Source organism: Vigna umbellata, chromosome 2 (genome assembly GCF_029865625.1).
Source record: "Vigna umbellata cultivar VRB3 chromosome 2, Vumbellata_1.0, whole genome shotgun sequence".
NCBI classification, from domain to species: domain Eukaryota; kingdom Viridiplantae; phylum Streptophyta; class Magnoliopsida; order Fabales; family Fabaceae; genus Vigna; species Vigna umbellata.
Genome location: NC_142166.1, coordinates 19,260,798 through 19,281,185, shown reverse-complemented (window position 1 = coordinate 19,281,185; position 20,388 = coordinate 19,260,798). Strand labels below are relative to the sequence as shown.

General features: G+C 35.8%; 1 protein-coding gene across 1 annotated transcript; it reads right to left on the bottom strand.

Moving 5' to 3' along the window:
* Positions 1 to 11,806: 11,806 nt before the first annotated feature.
* AZG1 (AZA-guanine resistant1) lies at positions 11,807 to 14,050 on the bottom strand. Its single transcript, XM_047292455.2, has one exon. It carries the CDS (start codon positions 13,748 to 13,750, stop codon positions 11,954 to 11,956), a length of 1,797 nt encoding a protein of 598 aa, XP_047148411.2. The 5' UTR covers positions 13,751 to 14,050; the 3' UTR covers positions 11,807 to 11,953.
* Positions 14,051 to 20,388: the final 6,338 nt, after the last annotated feature.

Sequence of the window (20,388 nt, the reverse complement as noted above, 5' to 3'; positions counted from 1 at the left end):
AGAAAAATATATATACATATATATGGAGAAAAATAAGATAACATATAAAAATAGATAAAACAAAAATGACGATAATAATAAATAAAAACAAAAAAAACAAATAATAATAAATAATAATAACAAACAAATAAACAAGTAACAATAAATAACTACAAGACAAAAACGAGAACAAAAATAAAGATACAAAGAAATAAATAATAGATTATAGTAAAGCCAAAAACGATCCGGACGAAATTTGGTATTGACACGGGTACTACAGGAGATTTGTCAAAGATTTCTCAAGGATAGTAGGTCCACTGACGCAGTTGACTCGGAAGGACCAACCATTCTCTTGGACAGACAAGTGTGAAGCAAGCTTTGAAGAGATGAAGAGAAGGCTGACAAGTGCTCCAGTGCTAATGATCCCAGATACTTCGAAGGTTTTTGAAGTGTTTTGTGACGCTTCACACCAAGGACTCGGATGTGTGTTAATGCAAGAAAAGAGACCAGTGGCCTACGCATCGAGGCAATTGAAGGTACATGAAAGGAATTACCCAACACACGATCTCGAGTTAGCCGCTGCTGTTTTCGCTCTGAAGGCTTGGAGACATTATCTTTATGGATCACGTTTTCAGGTCTTTAGTGATCATAAGAGCTTGAAGTATCTTTTCGATCAGAAGGAGTTAAATATGAGGCAGAGAAGATGGATGGAATACTTGAAGGACTTTGACTTTGACTTACAGTACCATCCAGGAAAGGCAAATGTTGTTGCAGATGCTTTGAGCAGGAAGCGGATACAGATGTCAGCTATGATGGTTAAGGAACTAGAGTTAATCGAAAAGTTTAGAGATATGAACTTGGGTTTACAGTTGAACCAAGATCATATTTGGTGTAGTCATTTGAAGATCACAAGTGACTTCTTGGAGAAGATTAAAGCAGAGCAAAAAGAAGACGCAAACTTACAACAGACGGTGGAGTTGTTAGGGACAGAGCAGGCTAAGGATTTTAGTCTAGGAGCTGACGGAGTTTTGCGGTTCAGAAACAGGGTGTGTGTTCCAGCAAAGTTGGAATTGATAAGAAAGATTCTGGAAGAAGGACATAAGAGTCGTCTTAGCATACATCCTGGTATGACTAAGATGTACAAGGACATGAAGGATTCTTTTTGGTGGACTGGAATGAAAAAGGATGTGGCGGAATTTGTCTCCTCTTGTCTAACTTGTCAGAAGGCTAAGATTGAGCATCAAAGACTAGGAGGAATGCTGCAACAGTTAGAAATTCCCCAATGGAAGTGGGATGACATATCAATGGACTTTGTGACTCATTTACCAAGGTCCCCGAGAGGTCATGACTCTATATGGGTGATTGTGGACAGGTTGACAAAGTGTGCTCATTTCTTACCCATCAACCAGAAGATGTCATTGGATAAGCTAGCAGAACTTTACATTAAGGAGATAATAAGGTTGCATGGAGTACCCAAGAGCATTATTTCAAATCGTGATCCAAGATTTACGTCAAGATTTTGGAAGAAGATGCAAGAATCTTTGGGTACAGAGTTAAGGATGAGTTCAGCTTATCATCCCCAAACGGATGGACAGTCTGAAAGGACTATACAATCTTTGGAAGATTTGCTGAGAGCATGTGTACTGGATCACTTAGGAAGTTGGAGTGAGGTGTTACCTTTGGTGGAGTTCACGTACAACAATAGCTTTCACGCGAGCATTGGAATGGCACCGTATGAAGCTCTCTATGAGAGAAGGTGTAGGACGCCTTTGTGCTGGTTCCAAGATGGGGAAGTAATATCGGTGGGTCCAGAGTTGTTACAGAAGACAACCGAGAAGGTTAAGCTGATACAAGGAAGGATGCGTGCAACACAGAGTAGGCAGAAGTCTTATGCAGACAAACGACGGAGACCACTTGAGTTCGAGGTGGGAGATCATGTTTTTCTGCGAGTCTCTCAGATGACAGGAGTTGGAAGAGCCATCAAGTCAAGGAAGTTATCTCCGAAGTTTCTTGGACCATTTCAGATTATCAAAAGGATAGGACCAGTAGCATATGAAATTGCACTACCTCCTCAATTGGAAAATTTACACAATGTGTTTCACGTTTCTCAGTTGAGGAAGTATGTGTCAAACCCTGATCATGTGCTCGAATTGGATGATGTCCAAATCAGAGAAGATTTGTCATTTGATACAAAACCTGTGCGAATACTGGATGTTCAGTCAAAGCAGTTGAGAGGGAAGGATATTCGTACAGTGAAAGTGTTGTGGAATGAGAAGACTGAGGAAATGACTTGGGAATTGGAAGAGGAAATGAAAAATCTTTATCCTCATCTTTTTGGTTAACAAGTACAATTTTTGAGGACGAAAATTTTTAAAGGAGGGGAGAATGTAAGACCCTTGTAAACTCAAAATTTTACCAAGTTGTAAAAATTTCAAGTTGTAGTGTAAAATAGAATGCTGTCAAAATTTGACATGGTTTACTATTTTATTTATAACTTTTTATACAATTAATATTTTGGATTGATTCTTTTTCCATTGGAAAATAGACTCAAAGAGCTTCGATTTGAGTACTCATACGCCTAATTCCGACTTCGGGAAGGGGTTCAACCGATCTGTCAAAGTTGTGACAGATGTGCTGTTTGAGTTTTTCTTTGCTGGAACAATCGATTAACAGCTGTAGTTAATCGATTGTTACAGAGAAAATTTCGTGTTTTAACCTCTGGACTCGTGTTAATCGATTAGCACTTGAGTTAATCGATTAGCTACGTCAGTTATGGAAACATAACAGCCTGGAACACGTTTTTTTGAGCGTGCAAGGTTGGGGAATCTTCCCACAAACCATTCTTTCCGGATTTTGGGCTGGAAAATGGATTAGGATGGCCAGATGTTGGTCTTTTATTGCTAAATTACAATATCTTGGGTCCTAGCTTATCTTGGAGCCATTTCTTTAAATCCAAATCAGATTTGGAAATTTGGGGAGAGTGGAGAGCTTTTTGGTGTGAGGAGAACGAAACTCTAAGTGTGCAGAGGTGTTGGAGCTTGCTTGGTCTACCAAGGAAAGGAGGAGTTACTCTCTTGGAAGAAGAAGTTAAGATCTTCAAGAGGTAAGGGGAGCTAACTTATCTCTTCTGTGATTATGTGTGTGCTGTAAGACCCTTGTAAACTCAAAATTTTACCAAGTTGTAAAAATTTCAAGTTGTAGTGTAAAATAGAATGCTGTCAAAATTTGACATAGTTTACTATTTTATGTATAACTTTTTATACAATTAATATTTTGGGTTGATTCTTTTTCCATTGGAAAGTAGACTCAAAGAGCTTCGATTCGAGTACTCATACGCCTAATTCCGACTTCGGGAAAGGGTTCAACCGATCTGTCAAAGTTGTGACAGATGTGCTGTTTGAGTTTTTCTTTGCTGGAACAATCGATTAACAGCTGTAGTTAATCGATTGTTACAGAGAAAATTTCGTGTTTTAACCTCTGGACTCGTGTTAATCGATTAGCACTTGAGTTAATCGATTAGCTACGTCAGTTATGGAAACATAACAGCCTGGAACACGTTTTTTTGAGCGTGCAAGGTTGGGGAATCTTCCCACAAACCATTCTTTCCGGATTTTGGGCTGGAAAATGGATTAGGATGGCCAAATGTTGGTCTTTTATTGCTAAATTACAATATCTTGGGTCCTAGCTTATCTTGGAGCCATTTCTTTAAATCCAAATCAGATTTGGAAATTTGGGGAGAGTGGAGAGCTTTTTGGTGTGAGGAGAACGAAACTCTAAGTGTGCAGAGGTGTTGGAGCTTGCTTGGTCTACCAAGGAAAGGAGGAGTTACTCTCTTGGAAGAAGAAGTTAAGATCTTCAAGAGGTAAGGGGAGCTAACTTATCTCTTCTGTGATTATTTGTGTGCAGAATTTACTTGATGAATATGTGTTTTCTTATGGGTAAATGTTGAGTATTAAGAATTTGAGAATGAGAAATTGGGATTATCGTATACATAAGCATGCCATGATTTTAATTGGTTGACTTGAAGGGATCCTTGTGTTACAACTTTGATCTATGAATCTTGATTAAGTTATATGATGAAATATTGGTGGAAATTGATGGATCTATGTTGAATTGATGGTGGGATTTCATTCTTTTATGTTGGTATATGTGGATGGAAAGTTTTGAACCAATTTGGTCATGAAATGGGGTTGTATATATAGAAGTTTATCTCACTGTATTTTGATTTGCGAAAATGGATTGAAGATTGATGAAGGTGAGAGTTATATGAGTTGTTTTCAGATTTGGATGTGGCACAATTTGGGATTTTGAGTGGTGGAAGCTACTCCTTTCCTTTGTTTTCTTGAATTTAGAAAGTGGTATGTGCAAACTGTTTTGGGATAAGTTGCAGTACGTTATTGATCTGTTTTGGTGTTTAAAATCTTGGAGGAAAGATCATTGTTGGGTGCTGAATGTTGGGTTGCAAGTTGTTAGAAAATTATGCAGGGATATGTGGTTGTTGGATAGTTAAAAGAGTTGATTTTTGCATGAGAAATTGGATAGGATGATGTTATGATGTTTCTGGTTGATTGTGGAGTGGTAATAGACTCCAAATATGTTTGAAAACATGTTAGAAGTGTTGAATATGTACTGGAAATCAAATCTGGAAAATTCTGGGTGAAAAACCAGAATCTGGTTGCCGTCTGGACTTGTTTCTGGGTAAATTACGAACTGCTAATCGATTAACATGCAGTGTTAATCGATTAACACGCACCTGCACTTTGCAGAATTTGTTTTTGATAGTTTTGGGGGTTCCGGACGTCCGTTTTGGACGTTCTCTAGGTCGTTTTGGGGGTTCTTGACCCTTCCGGAGCTGTTGGTGATGGTTTCAAAGCTGTTTGAGTTACTTAAATATGGGTATAAAAAGGATATAAAGAAAAAGTGTTATATATAAACTATTTTGAACTTTTTGATGCATTTGTTGAATGTAGAAATGTTGTGTGATCCATATGAAATTGTAAAAGGATATGAGGATGAGGTTTTCATGGTTAAGTCTTGTTGAAACCATGGTTGGATATGAATTGATTATGAATTTCATGATGTATGAGATGATTATTGGATGACAATAAAAATGTTGGATCTGTGATGGATTTAAGTTTATTGATTTTTGGAGGATTGATTATCATGAATATGAGAAGAGTCATGGTTGAGAGTGAAAGGATTCATAGTGTTGGCCTGAAATACATGTGCTGAAAAGTTTAAGGTTAGGTTGTTTAATCTTGATTTTGTGATGTAAAGTGTTTGAAAAATGTAGTTTTTGATGAAAGTAGGTTTTGGAATCATATTATGTGTGGTTATGATGGAAAATCTTGGTTTTATACCACTGTAAGAAAGGGATTGCGAAAAATAGGAAGTATTGGGGTCTTGTATGCTGTCTGGACCTGTTCTGGGTAAATTACGAACTGCTAATCGATTAACATGCAGTGTTAATCGATTAACACGCACCTGCACTTTGCAGAATTTGTTTTTGATAGTTTTGGGGGTTCCGGACGTCCGTTTTGGACGTTCTCTAGGTCGTTTTGGGGGTTCTTGACCCTTCCGGAACTGTTGGTGATGGTTTCAAAGCTGTTTGAGTTACCTAAATATGAGTATTAAAAGGATATAAAGAAAATGTGTTATGTGTACATTGTTTTGAATTGTTTGATATATCTACTTGATATGGGAATGTTGGGTGATCTGTTTGAGATTGCAAATTGATATGAGAATGATGTTTGGATGGTTAAGTACTGTTGAAATCATAGTTGTATATGATTTGATTATGAGTTTCATGTTAAATGAAGAATTGAGGTTATTAATGATATGGTATTGTGATAGTCTCACTTATGCATTTGAATATATTGAATATATGCTAAGTTCATGGTTGGCGAATATGTGATGATGATATGATATGGGCGTTATGGTATGGTTGGATTGGTATTGTAAGGATTATTGTATATGGGTATTTTGGTCAGATGATGTTATTAAACGAGTGGTGGATAGTAAGCGTTGTGCGTGTTGTCCCGGGGAATCTCTTTAGGTGAGTGATGGGGGGTATACTTGCACTTGTCCGGGGAAGCTCTTGTTCAGAGTGATGGAGGGTGACATTGTGTACTTGCCCGGGGAATCTCCCTATAGAGTGATGGGAAGCAGTACTACACATTGGGGTAATGTGTAACCGCCCGGGGAATCTCTTACATTTATGTAAGAGTGATGGGGGTGACGTGGGGTACTAGTCCGGTGAAGCTCGAGATAATTAAATTGGCGTTGTGCTTGCGGGCCCGGGGAATCTCTTTAGGCGAGTGATGAGGGGTATACTTGCACTTGTCCGGGGAAGCTCTTAATTAGAGTGATGGAGGGTGACTGGTGTACTTGCTCGGGGAATCTCCCTATAGAGTGATGGGAAGCAGCACTACACATTAGGGTAATGTGTAACGGCCCGGGGAAGCTCTGAAAAGAGTGATGGGAGTGACGCTAGTACATATTTGTGTATGTATTTTGACTGATCTGTAATATTGGTGGATGTAGTCTGATTTATTTTGTAATACATGTTGGTGTATGCATTCTAATTTGATATTTTTATACATATTGGGATATGCATATGGTTGAAGCATAATTCGTACTCGGGTATATAGTTCGATCTGGTTAAGGTATGGATGATAGCATGTTATTATGAGTATGTTATGATGTATAAGAATTGTATTTTGTTAGCTCACCCTTGCTTGTTTGTGCATGTGAATGCGATGATCGTATAATGTGTGATGTTATACGGGAGCAGATGTTATTGCAGATGTGATGGCTGATGTTTCTGAACATGCATAAAGGATGAAAGAGAGATGGGATATATGACTGGGAATGTATTTGTTTATATTCGATCCTGACTATTTAAACGTTTTATTTTCGGAATAATCGGTTTGTAATAAATATCGTACTATATTTTTCCGTTGAGGTTGAATATTAAAATTTGAATTTTTACTTATGTGTTTTACGGAAAAAAAAAAATTAGTCGACGTAACACCAAATTTCGGGGTGTTACAGTTTTTTCCCGCAAACAGTGGTGGTCTGTTTGTAGATGCACCTTCTCAAAAAGTTTGATATGTATTTACCACCACAAACAATTTAATCGATTATACTTAAAACCTAACCGGTTAAAATTCGAGTAAAATTCGAATTCCCAGCTCTGGTGCCAATTGTAGAAAAAGTTAGGCCAATTGTCTCAACCAAGGTGGTGAATTGATTTTTCCTTTTTAATTTTTTTTTCTTTAAAAAGCTTTTTAAAATCTTTGAAGTTTTATTTGAATGCAATCAAACAAGAAATACAGAGACCAATATAAAAGAGAAGGAATAGAGAGATCAACACAAAAATTTATACTGGTTCAGCCAAGGCCTACATCCAGCCTTCCTTCAACTTGTTGAAGGGAACCACTATATTGATAGAGTTTTACAGGCAAGAAATACAGAGACCAACCCTCTCAAATGTACTCTTCTTTCCCAACTCAATATCACCTATTGCATAACCCAGAAACTATCCCCACTTTCTATCACCTTAGAGCAATCCCAACTCTAAAAAATTAGAACTCACAAAGTCCTCTTCTTGGCTCACAACAACAGGGAAACACAATAAACCAGATTGTAGATGAACACTGATTTGATAGAGTACACCTGAATGTGCAGAATGATTAACAATATGAAAGCATTTCAATCTTGTAATAATCTTTATGGATTTCCTTCCAATTTAGCAATCTTGATTCTCCAAGAATATCATGACACCCCTACAATTAAATCTCAACAACCAAGTTAGTTATGAAAGTTTAAGATCATCAAAATCATTGAGAGCAGAGAGCAATGCGTCTATTTATAGATTTTTCAACTCTAACGCAATTTAATCGTTAGTCATTTAATGTAATCTGCTAAGCTTTTCCTTATGCTTTAATAGTTTTACATCTGCATAAGATTTAACAGATTAAAATATGGATGCAATTGATTATGTAATACATACAAGCCACAACATTCACAATATGACCGTTATTGACAATTATGCCTTTTCAAGAAAGTGGTTTTCACTTAAAACACATTTTAACCGATTAGGAAAATAACGTAATCAGTTAAGTTCCATACTTAAGCAAATTTGAAAACATTTTCCTTCAAAAACACTTCAATGCAGTCAACAAACATATGCTGGCATAACAACATGTTTTAATCGATTATACACTTAGTGTAATTGGTTAAAACATAGTTGTTTTTCCCTTGTTAAGCATAAACACAAATCTGAAAAAATTTAACAGATTATAAAACAATTTAATCGATTATTTTTATCAGATATGCAATATGCAATGTGTTTCAACCAATGATTCATTTTCAATGAATATTTATACCAAACAATTTAAGCACAATCATAGATATAATGAAATAATTGTTTTGTCATTTTGTTATGCAAGAAACTATAAAACATTTCTTTTGTCATCATAAAAATCTCATATGTGAGATATAGGTTCAGTTGTACATAGCTTCCTCTATCAACAAATGTCAAGATAATGTCGTTGACAAAAACACTCTAAAAGACTAAAACTTAAAACACTGAAGAAAACACAAACAATATTAAACATTATTGCTCTAAAAAGGCAAAATCACAAAAAGCGTTTACTCAGTCTAAACGATATCATGAGTTAAACTATTACTTTATCCAACGATAAAGTCATTACTCAATGTTTGGTATCTTTAAAGAAAAGCTAAATTGTTAAACGCTACCTCAACGGTAGAAAATTGAGAAACAGTTTGTTGTTTTGAGAAAGCATTACATGACATTAAATGCTCAATGTTCAAAAACAACAAAAGTGATAAGAGAAAAGCCATATTTGTTGCATGCACAATCTACTATATTCTTTGCAGATAACACATTCCACACACATCCACAAGCTTTGAATTAAAATATCAAAAGTTGACGTTAAAGACAAAAGAGATATTCACAGAATATTCTTCACTTGAAGTGGTGTTTAAAAGAAAGTGCAACCTATTTCAAGCAAAATACTGAAAAAAATGCCTACTTTGATAAGTTGACTTTAACCAATGAATGTTGTACACGAAAAAAGAGAAGACGGAGGAATTAAGGCCAAGAGCTTTGTTTAATAGACACTTATCAAGAGCCTTTAAATAAAAGATCATTCAGATGAAGAATTAAGAGGATAACATACAATGAAAATATTCATCATTTGAAAAGCGTTCAAAAGAAAAGCACAGAAAGAGCTTACTTAAGAAAAGGAGAATATCTTAGCAGAAAAAGAAAAGAAGAGAAAAGAAGAAAAGCAATACTCTCAAGCTTCATTGTAAAACATGTTTACTGATTGTAAGAAAGAGAGAAAAAGAAAAGAGATAAACACCTGCAAGTGTTTAGACTACATTGTATTATAATCACATCCTCTCTACGAGAGTAATAGTCTGAACGACTTGTAAGCAATCATTGATTGCAATTCTGAAGAGAATTAAAACACTTGTTGAACTCAATTAAGTTAAGAAAATCTAGACAAGATTGCTTAGTACCAGGAGTGGTGCGAATACTCATCCAATATAGGGTAATAGGAGGTTAGTCGATGACTAAGAAGACTATGAGTGTTGAGAATACTCATTCAGTCTAGGGTAACAAGAGGTTGTTCATTGACTGAGAAGACTAGGAGTGATGCGAATACTCATTTGTAATCTTGTTGACAATTATAGTGGAACCCCTTATGGAGGAGACTGAACGTAACTTAGTTGTAGTGAACCAGTATCAAAATATTTGTGCACTTGTTATTTCTTTATTATTAAACGCTTCTCTTATAAAAGTTGCAGTTGCGTTTATATTTCTACATACAAGAACCTTTTGCAGTAAAAATTTATTATTCAACTAAGGAAGTTCTTACAAATATTGTAGTGTACATTCTGAATAGCACATTAAGAGCGACCATCTTTTACAAGCTAATTAAGTCGAGCACCTAAGTATTTTTATTTGAAAAATCCAAAACTCGACAAACGCACTATATTAGAAGGGTTGTGAAAAGAATTTTTCCATTAACACTAGTCAACCTCTGTTCTAGTGTTTTTCAGGTACTTCACATAGTGGCCGATGTATGATGTATCGACGTTTTTACTTGTAAGTCCTTGCGGAGATGGAAAATGAGTCCTTTAGCCTCGAAGGCGGGACAACTCGAGCAAGTCTATATGGAAAAGTTACAAGTGGTATGGTAGTCAGCGAGGGATAAACCATGAGTGTTTGTGGTAACGTGTTTTTCTGTGATATGAATGTGGTTGACTTTATGGATTGAGGATGAATATTTGAATACTATGAACGAGTGTTGTTATTGTGTATTGTTTTGTATTGTTTTATGTTACCTCACCCTTGAATGTTATAGTTGTGATTTTTACTTGCGATGATCGTTTTTATATGGAACATATGCAGTTAGTTTCGATGTTGTATAGCACGACGGGTGGAATGAGAAGGTTGAAAAATTTATAATTGTTTGAATAAATTGTTTTATTTGAAATTTCATTTTATAATTATAATTTTGATTAATTTTCTTATAAAAATTTATCAAATTTAGATTTATGCAATATTATTATAATTTTAAAAATTTTAAACTTTTCAGTGGCACCCCAAAATTGACGTTACATTTACATGAAAATGTAAATCATATATAAAATATAAAATTATAAATTTAATTATTTTGATTCTCCTTTATCTATGGTTAAGTTACGTCAAGGTTACCAATAATGTTGGAACAACAAAATCAAAATAAAGTAATATAAAAATTGGCAAGTTGAAAACAAGAATACATCCATACACTTATTGTTGTGATGACTAGAAAGGTGAAGCCGTCTGCCACATTGGGTCACGTGGAACATTTTAATTACAATAGTAAAATTATTGACGAATATATAAAAAGGAATTGAAACCATAAAATTTGAAATTTCAGACTAAATCCTTTTTTGTAAACCAAAACAGGAACATGTGTGCTGCGAGAATTTTAGCATAATTAAGTCTAATTTCAAATAAGTCCTTCTTATAAATAAGTTTTAAATATTATTTTGTCCTTGTTTGTTTGCAAATTTTGCATACAGTACTTAATAAGTTTTTCTCATGTTTTGGTTCTCCACCTTACACTTTATTGACATCCTTTTTAAGTCATGAATTAGTTATTAAGTGATGTGATAGTATACTAATAACTTTTTTCTATTTTGATTTTGATCCTCATATTTTTTTTCCTATTTTGGTCCTTCATAAAAGTTTTATTTATGTTTTGATCATATTGTTTATTTGCATCATTTAAGTAGAGTTAATTAAATGACTACGTTAGCAATTAAATAGAATTGAACCACGTTTTATTTTTACAAATTATGTTGTTTCTCTTAAAATAAGAATAATAATAAATAATGTGACATTGAGAGTTTCATTTCCCTTTAATTAATTGTTTTTAATTACTTCTATTTAGCGGGGAAACCTAAAGAAAATAAAGAGTTGTAGACAGAAAATAGAAATGAAAACTTTTATCCAGGACAAAAAGAGGAAAAAAAATGATTTTGAAAAAAATAAATGAAATAGGGAAATTTGGGAAGGAGAAAAAGTTATTTAAATCCATAAAAAAAAAAGTAATAAGGAAGTAGATAACGGAATATGTGATCCAAACCTAAGATGCACTTTAGCCGAATCTGAGGCACAAAACTTGGAAACAATAAGTCCAAAGATTGGCAAAGCATGAAAGAATATGACTGGGACATATTTGAAAGCCAAGTTCATGATATCCATCCAAGTTTTGGATTTATTTTGTAGTTTGAACCGAAATAATAATAATAATAATAATAATAATATAACGTATTCACACAGTGGCATGATAATAAAATTGGTACTACAAAAAGAATCGAAGGTTGTGAAATTGATGTATGAATAAGAAAAGGAGGACATTATTATAGAGAACAACGTACCCTAAAATTAAGGGTCTAGTTGAAGTGCTTTGGAAGTTGGATTTTGTGGAGAATGTTGATTTTGTAGTACCCCATTGACCCTCTCAGGGTGATGATGTTGATGATGGGAATCCTGGTCTTGGGGCACCCTTATTGTTTTGGTAATTCCAAAGTGACTCAAAATCTCTCTGCTCCAATCCCAAAGGTTCAACACCACGTATGTCCCAATCCCACCGATCAGCCCATACGCGATCGAATACGTCAACGGCATCAGAATGAGCGTCACGAACGCCGGTATCGCCTCCCTCATGTCCTCCCAATCAATCTCCACCACCGATCTCATCATCAACACCCCCACAAGAATCAGCGGCGGCCCCACCGCCCACGCCGGAATCGATGCCAGCAGCGGCGTGAAGAAGAACGCCAGGAAGAAATACGCTGCCACTGTCATCGCCGTAACTCCCGTCCTCCCACCCTCCCGGATCCCCGTCGACGACTCGATGAACGCCGTCACGGGGGAGGTCCCGAGCAAGGACCCCACCACGATGGAAGTGGCGTCGGACATGAACGCGAAGTACTGTCCCTCGAACCCGCCCTTTTCGTCGGTGAAGCCCGCGAAGCGCGCCATGGAGTACAGCGTTCCGGTGGTGTCGAGAATGTCGACGTACAAGAACGTCACCACGGCCTCCCAGAAATACCCTTTGCCTATGCTCTTGAAGCTAAGAGCCCCCGCCGTGCTCTTTATGGTGTGAACATCCACAACCTTCTTGAAGTACTGGTGGGCGGAGTTACCGGCGTCGGTGTTGGGAAAAGCCGTGACTTTGGTGTTGCGGAACCACGACACCACGGTGACGAAAACGATGCCGTATATCATGGCGCCTTTGACGTTCTTAACGAGACAGTAGGCGATGATTACGAAACCCACCAGGCCAAGCCAGAGCGTGGGGCTTTCCATTCTGTCGCGCAGGCAGAGGATATCACCCGAGGCTGTTCCGCCGGGTAGCAAACTGATCGTGCCGTTAGCGGCTGTTATAACGGGGGCAAGGGAGGCCCGTGAGGAGGACGGGCAGGCGCCGAGGGTGAGCAGTGTGGACGGGCTGTATCCGATGAGCCCGATTCCTTGGTTGTTTTGAAGCCCGATGAAGGCGAGGAAAAGCCCGATTCCCGCGGAGGAGCTTATTCTGACAGGCTTGGGGACGAGTTTGGCGAGTTTGGCACGAAGACCGACTGCGGAGATGAGGAGGAAGATGATTCCTTCGATGAAGACTGCGGCCAGAGCGCTCTGGTAGGAGACGTTGCCGGAGCCATGGAAGCCGACGACGGTGTAGGCGAAGTAGGCGTTGGAGCCCATGCCGGGGGCGAGGCCCAGAGGGAGGTTGGCGAAGGTGCCCATGATGAAGCAGCCAATGAGAGAAGAGGCTATGGTGGCGACGATCAAGTCCTTGCGAGTGTTTTCGAGGCACTCAGCGTAACCAGGGTTAACGGGGTCGAACTTGCATGAGTGGTCGGGAAGGAGGACGCGGAGGGAAGAGGTGTTGCAGGCTGAGATAGGGACGGAGGGGTCGGAGCAGAGGGGTAGGCAGTCGGAGACAGAACAGGTGCCACCGGAGTCAGTGAGGATGGAGGCGTTGACGGCGAGGATGTAGGCCATGGTGAGGAAAGTGGCCGTGCCGGCGCGGAGCTCGGTGGTGAAGGTGGAATTGCGTTGGGAGATCTTGAACCATTTTCCTAATCTGGTTTTGGCTGCGTATTGGTTTAGGCGCGAGAGCGGGTTGTTGTGGGAGTTGTGTTGAGGAAGTGGGGGCCTTTGAGCCTCCATTTCCATTGGGTGTTACAGTGATGGAGTGTTGTTTGAGGTTTATATAGGGTTTGGGAATGGATTAGGATATTTGCATATCAAGGTTTCATATAGAATTTGCTTGCCTCTTCTTGAGAGGGGCAGAGCACAGCACAACACAAACTGAAACAGAGAGAGAGAGAGCCGTGTCAAGCTTTCATTTGTTTCCTGTTTCTTTTTCCAAAGGATAGATTCCAATCACCAGGGATCTCTTATATACTCTCAACTCACCCCCTCATCATAACACCATACTAATTAATTATATTTTCTCCTTCCACCTTTCACACCAAAACTCTTTTTTTAAACTAACTATTAATACTGCAATATAACATCTCTTCCATTCCAATTAAATTCATAAATCCGGCAGACATTTTTGTTTGTTCACATTTATTACAATATTAAATTCCAACGGATAGTGTGAAACACTGTCCTCCTACAGCTGGGGTAAGTAGGATGCTTTTGACTTTCAATATATATATATTTATTAATGAAACATCATTAAAATTTCCATGTGTTCCAGTTCGAAAGCATCAATTTCCTTGGTAAACCCTACGTAGGAGGCGAATGTGTGGAAATCCTTTTGGGCTATATTGTTGACCATCACAGCCCTTTTATCTAACTCCCATAGTTGCTGCAATGAAATTCATTCACAACCGTAAATGACACTCTACAGAGACAGTGTTGTTTGATTTAAATAATAATACATTGGTTTGTTTAACGTGGGAGTGACTTGTTTGTTTTAAATTAGACAAGTGTTACATATTAGAAGACATGATCCATTTCAACTTGTGACTATCATTGACGTGATAATACATAAACTATAACAATACTACCGTCTGTCGCCATGTGCTTAAAAATATCGCATGGTTTCACATGGTCAAATTCTGCAGCACATGCTTTCAGGATATCCTCATTTCTCTTATTCATTTCATTCTGATACCTAAAATTCAAAACGATATAATCACAGTATAAATACTAAAACATGCACCTGGACCATTACAAATATTAGTCAATCTATAATAAATAAAAACATTTACCCACTTTCCAATCATACAGGTCACCTTTATTTTCAACTTTATAGCTTCCAAGCGTTAGCCACTAAATTAATCAGGCCGTAACTCACAATTACATATTGACTTTTGGATTTTAGTATCACAGTGTCAATTCTTTTTAAAATATTCGATTTGAATATATTTTCATTTTTCCTAAAATTAATATGTTTTCGATTTTAATATTTATTACAAAATTAAATTTCATCTCTTTAAAAGATAAATTTTTGAATACTTATTATCATATAATGTTTATTAACTACTTATGTATGCTGTGCTCAATTTTCAATGCAATGCAATTATTAATTTATTGGAATAGACAATTCTTAATACGGAAACAGTTATTAACAAACGAATCTTGTAAGATTCAATTGTACCTATAAAAAGCTACAATGAAAATTCACCTACAACAGGTCAATTCAAGAGCAAGCAGTAAAGAGTTATGTACTTCTTTTTATCAATATGTTTTTTGTTCAAAAAAGTGAATTTACATAGTATACACAACATCAGTTTAAGATAAATCAATGTGAAACTAGCATTATACATAGAAATCTTATAAATATGAGATAGACATTCCATACTAGTTGATTTTTTAATCAATTTAGAAAAAAATATATACTGCTGTAGCAATAGAGAGAATGAACGTATTATTAATTGATGATTTAATCATTGTTAGAGGAATTCCTATATTAGTTGACTTTTGAATCTAAATAGAAAGTATATTTTAGTTCTTTTAAGCTTACTGTCCTATCTTCTTACTATATTGGTTAAAAGATAAACTGATATAGAAAGTCATTAAAATAGAATGTATTAAAGTTTTCTCTTTCATTTCTTTTTGCACCTCCCTTCAAACTCTTTCTTCTTTCTTATTTTCCTCCTTTATTTGTCTTCCTTTACTCCAACAATTTGTAGTATCACCAACTATTCTCGTCTATTAGCTTCTTCAACTCTTCTTTTTCATCTGCCTTTTTTTCTCCTTCTTTTGAATGCTTGTTTTTTTCTTTCATATATGAACACTTTTTAACACTTTCAAAACGTAATACATTCAAACTAATTTGTTGGCCATCTTTCTCCACATTCCATTACTATTTCTTTTACCTCACACCATGCATCTCCTACTAGATTAAAACTTTTAATTTATTTTTAACATTTTTTAATTTATCATTTACTACAATTTAAAATATACGAATGCACGTTACTTAAAATATATTTATAAATAAAGATTTAGTTAAATATAAGAATATATGTTATATTTTTTTAATATAAAAACAACTTTTAAGTTAGAAATTAATAATAGTTATGTATATTTTACTTTAGTAGTTGAGTGATATATTGAAATTTTATTTTCTCACATTAATATATTCTTATATTAATTACTAAACAAGAGAATTGCGAGAAGAGAGGAGAAAAATATAAATACAATGTGAGAATACTGAAAAAAAATTAAACATATTGGTTATAATAAAGAACCAACATAATATCTTTATTTTAAATTTAAAACAATATAATATTCACTAGTACAGAATGTGCTTTTAAACTCGCACAATAGACCTCTCTTTACACTAAACCGCTGTCTATTCAGACATGGTGGCAGTTCCGTAATTAACGAGATCTTATAGGCCTCGGTTCAGACTAGACCAGTGCCAAAAAGGGCTACCACTTCGGTTGTGAAAGCAATCGGTGCCTAATTAGTGGTTTCTGACACGGTTTCTGACGCGGTTAAGAGAAACCCGAGGTGGAAGGGGTATACTGCATCGGTTGGTAGGAAGGACCAAGGCGTATAAGCCTCTACTACCTCAGGCCCAGGAAGGACCGAGGCATATAAGCCTCTTATTTCCCCAAATTGAACGAAAACCTAGCCCCCTCGCTCTCGCCTCCCCTCGGTCTCGCCTCCCTCGCTCTCGCCTCCCTCCCCTCACTCTCGCCTCCCTCGGTCTCGCCTCCCTCCCCTCGGTCTCGCCTCCCTCGCTCTCGCCTCCCTCCCCTCGGTCTCGCCTCCCTCCCCTCGCTCTCGCCTCCCTCGCTCTCGCCTCCCCTCGCTCTCTCGCTCCGTCGCTCTCTCTCTGGTTCGCTCTCTCGGTCTCGCTCTGAAGACTACTGCTCCAAAATCTCCTGCGAATGCGTCGCCTCTGGAGGGAAGAGCAAGCGGTGGTGGTGCGTCAATGGTGGCGGCGGTGATAGTGGTGGTGGTGGTGGTCAGATTAGGGTTTTTCTGATGTTGATGGTGGTGGTGCGAATTAGGGTTTGATGACGCTGGAGAGCTTTTGACCGTAGCTGCTTTGGGTTTTGCATTTGGTTTTAGTAGAGTTTTGCATCAGTAGAGTTTTGCATCAGTAGAGTTTTGCATTTTGTTGAATTGAATCTGAGAATGATCTTTTGAATCTGAGATTCTGTTTTGATTTGTTGAATTGAATTTGAGAATGATCTTTTGAATCTGAGATTTTGTTTTGATTTGAATCTAATGTGCTCAGATCTGCAAAAGGGGTGAGGGTTGTGGAGAAAAATGAAGAGCTGGTCTAATGTATATATCAGTCTTTTACGGAGAAAAGAACTCCATGGTTTTGCTTAATCGAGTTCTCTCCTTGTTCGAAGTTTCTTATTTGTGTAATTTGCAACGAAGATGTGAACTCTCTAGGCAAGTTAGTGTGTAATGTGTGCCACTGCCAGAATACTCTATGACAGTCTAGGAAAATCATAACGAAAAAAAAAATAAAAAAAGACCCTACTGCCTCGGCTCAGCCTCCAACGGAGGCAGTAGAGGGAGAGGAACAATTTCGGTTCTAATAACCGAGGCCGAATCGTACCATTTTTTTGTCTTGTTTCAAAACCGAGGCATAAAGTCTACCACTTTTTATCTCATCTGAATATGCCTCGGTTCAGGAACCGGTGTCTATCAGCGAAAATAACCTGTGCCATTTTCTTTAACTGTACTAGTGATTTTACTTTGTATGCTGATGAGCATAAAAAGTCTTGTAATGTAATAGTTAACAAAAAAACAAAAAGTTATATAGTCAAATTTTCTTCTTATGTTACAAAAGACTAATATATGTTATCCTTCCTAATTTATTTGAGCAACTTCTATATTTCACAAATAATACAAATACATTTCTATGCCTAATATGCCAACATATACTCCTTCTCATACATAACAATACTTAACACACATACCCTCAACTTATAAACATATACTTCTTTTCATTTTCATTCACTATGCATATTTTAAATTTTGTTTTTATTTTCAATTCACTCTGCATATATATTTTAAAATTTATGAGTATTACTAATTCTGTTAATTATATAAAGGACGCTCATCCCGAATCTCTGTTACATTTCTCCAAAGTATATCTGGAGATAAAACAATTATAACTTATTTGTATATGATCCATATGTTCACCAATTTTCAACCTTAAAAATCCTAGTTTATTGACCAATTCATCAGACACCAATGACTTTTCCAAAATGACTTGGAAGTCACCGCAGAGGATGTTAGAAGTGTCTCTCAACACCGCATAGGATAAGTAATGCTAAGTGCATATGTTATCTGCAGGATAAATGCCAAAAATTCACTGGTCTTCTATATACCTCTCTGTCCAAGGTTGAAGCAGGTGGAAGAAGTGTTTCCACCCTTTTCTGATGTTTTACTATTTATGATACCACACTTTTTTTTACTTTAATATTCTTTTTGACAACTCACTTTTTTTATATCTTATGTGTTGAATTTTGCTTTAAAATACAAAAACGTTCCAATGAGCTTTTGTCCTAAAAACCATTCCCCTAAAATATGATAACAAACAGTTTTAATCACCTTAAAAGTATTATAAATCATTAACTTGACTGAAATAAGGTCTTCAAATAAAAATAGTTAAATATATTTTTAATACTTAATTTTTAGTGAAAATTGTAATTAATTTTTTTCAAAATTTTGATCCAATTTAGTTCTTCAACTTTAAAAATGTGTAGATTTAATCTTTTAAACTAAATTTTGTTAAATTTATTTGACCTTTCAAACGTATTTAATGATAATATTTGAATTATTTATACTATTTAACATATTTTTTCTTCAATATTAGCTGAAAAATGTGCTTGGAATCTCAAATAAAATTAACAAAATTTATTTTAAAAGATTACATTTATGCGGTTGTAAAGATGAGAGACTAAATTAGTCCAAAATTTTGAAGATGAAATAATTCTATTTTCACTAAAAATTAAAAAACTAAAAAGTTTCCACTAAAAATTAAGGGATTAAATACAAGTTGATTTTTCTTTTATAATAACATAAAATAATGGAATTATAATTATAAAATAAATAAATATAATGTTTACTTGTAGATTAATTTTCTTCTAATTTGTAGGTAATTTTTATTTATTTAACTTTAAAGAATAGTTAAATTGAATACATTGATCAAATAAAAAGAACAGTTAAATTAAAAAATATCATTTAAAGGATAAAATTAAAAGAAAAATCTAAACACAAAAAGGATGAATCCCTTTATAAAGTCTTTATAGAATGGTTAGAAATTATCAAATCATATTGTCTTCATTAGTTACTATTATATTAAACAAGAACGGTCCTGATTTTGCAGCACTGTGGTTGTAGAGAGATTTAAGTATAGAGGATCCAACCGCAGAATACACTCTTTACAAAAAGCAAAGCAAAAGCATGTATCCATATATGGCAAATTTTCTCTGACAATAAAAGTAACCCATAAATTCTCAACAAAAAAATTGTTGACCTATTGATTAAACCAAATTACAATTGATTTCTCATCCTTATCATCACGAAGACACGCAAGCAAGCGAGAAAATTAAAATTAAAATATCAAAGCAAAGAATAATATTATATACAGACCCCACTATAGATCCATCATAAGTAGATATAAAAACGTTAATATCTGTGTTTGGTTTCAATGGTAGTAACACGACTTTGAGGTTTTGAGGGAGCAAAAGGTCATGGTCGTCGTTGTCGACAATTGATGTGGTAGACATGGTTTTTGTGCAGATTTGAATGTGCAGATATATCATAAGAAATGAGTTTGCTAATATGAGATGGGAAAGGGTTTGCATTATCAAATTTGGTTTGACAAGAAAAAAAGGGGACATTGAGCTTGGGTTTGGTGACGATTGTTGTTATGACCCAAAAATATTAAAGACAGCATATGAGGAAAGGGAAAGAGGATTGCATAAAGTGAGTATTAATATAATCGTTATTCCACTATTTCAAAAAAGTGACAAAACAAAAATAGAAGGAAAATATGAGAGGGAAAGAAGGATTTCAGGACAAAGAAAAATCCAGTAATAGGAAGACGTAGCATAAATAACCAAAATAATGCATTAATGAAATCTTGCGTTTTGTAGATTTAAGAAAATGTTTGAGAAACTCTATAGAAAGTCTTTCTTTTAAGTTCTGTTCAATAGAGGTTTCCTTCCAAGGATTCATGGCTTAGGTGTTGTGCTTTCACTACTGTAACTCTTAAAATAACTTTTTTGAAAAGTAATTTTCTTAGTTTAACTTCAGGTTTAATATTTGAGATTTCCTTTGAGTTTTTTGGCTTCAAGTCCTAAGATTGACGCTTCGTT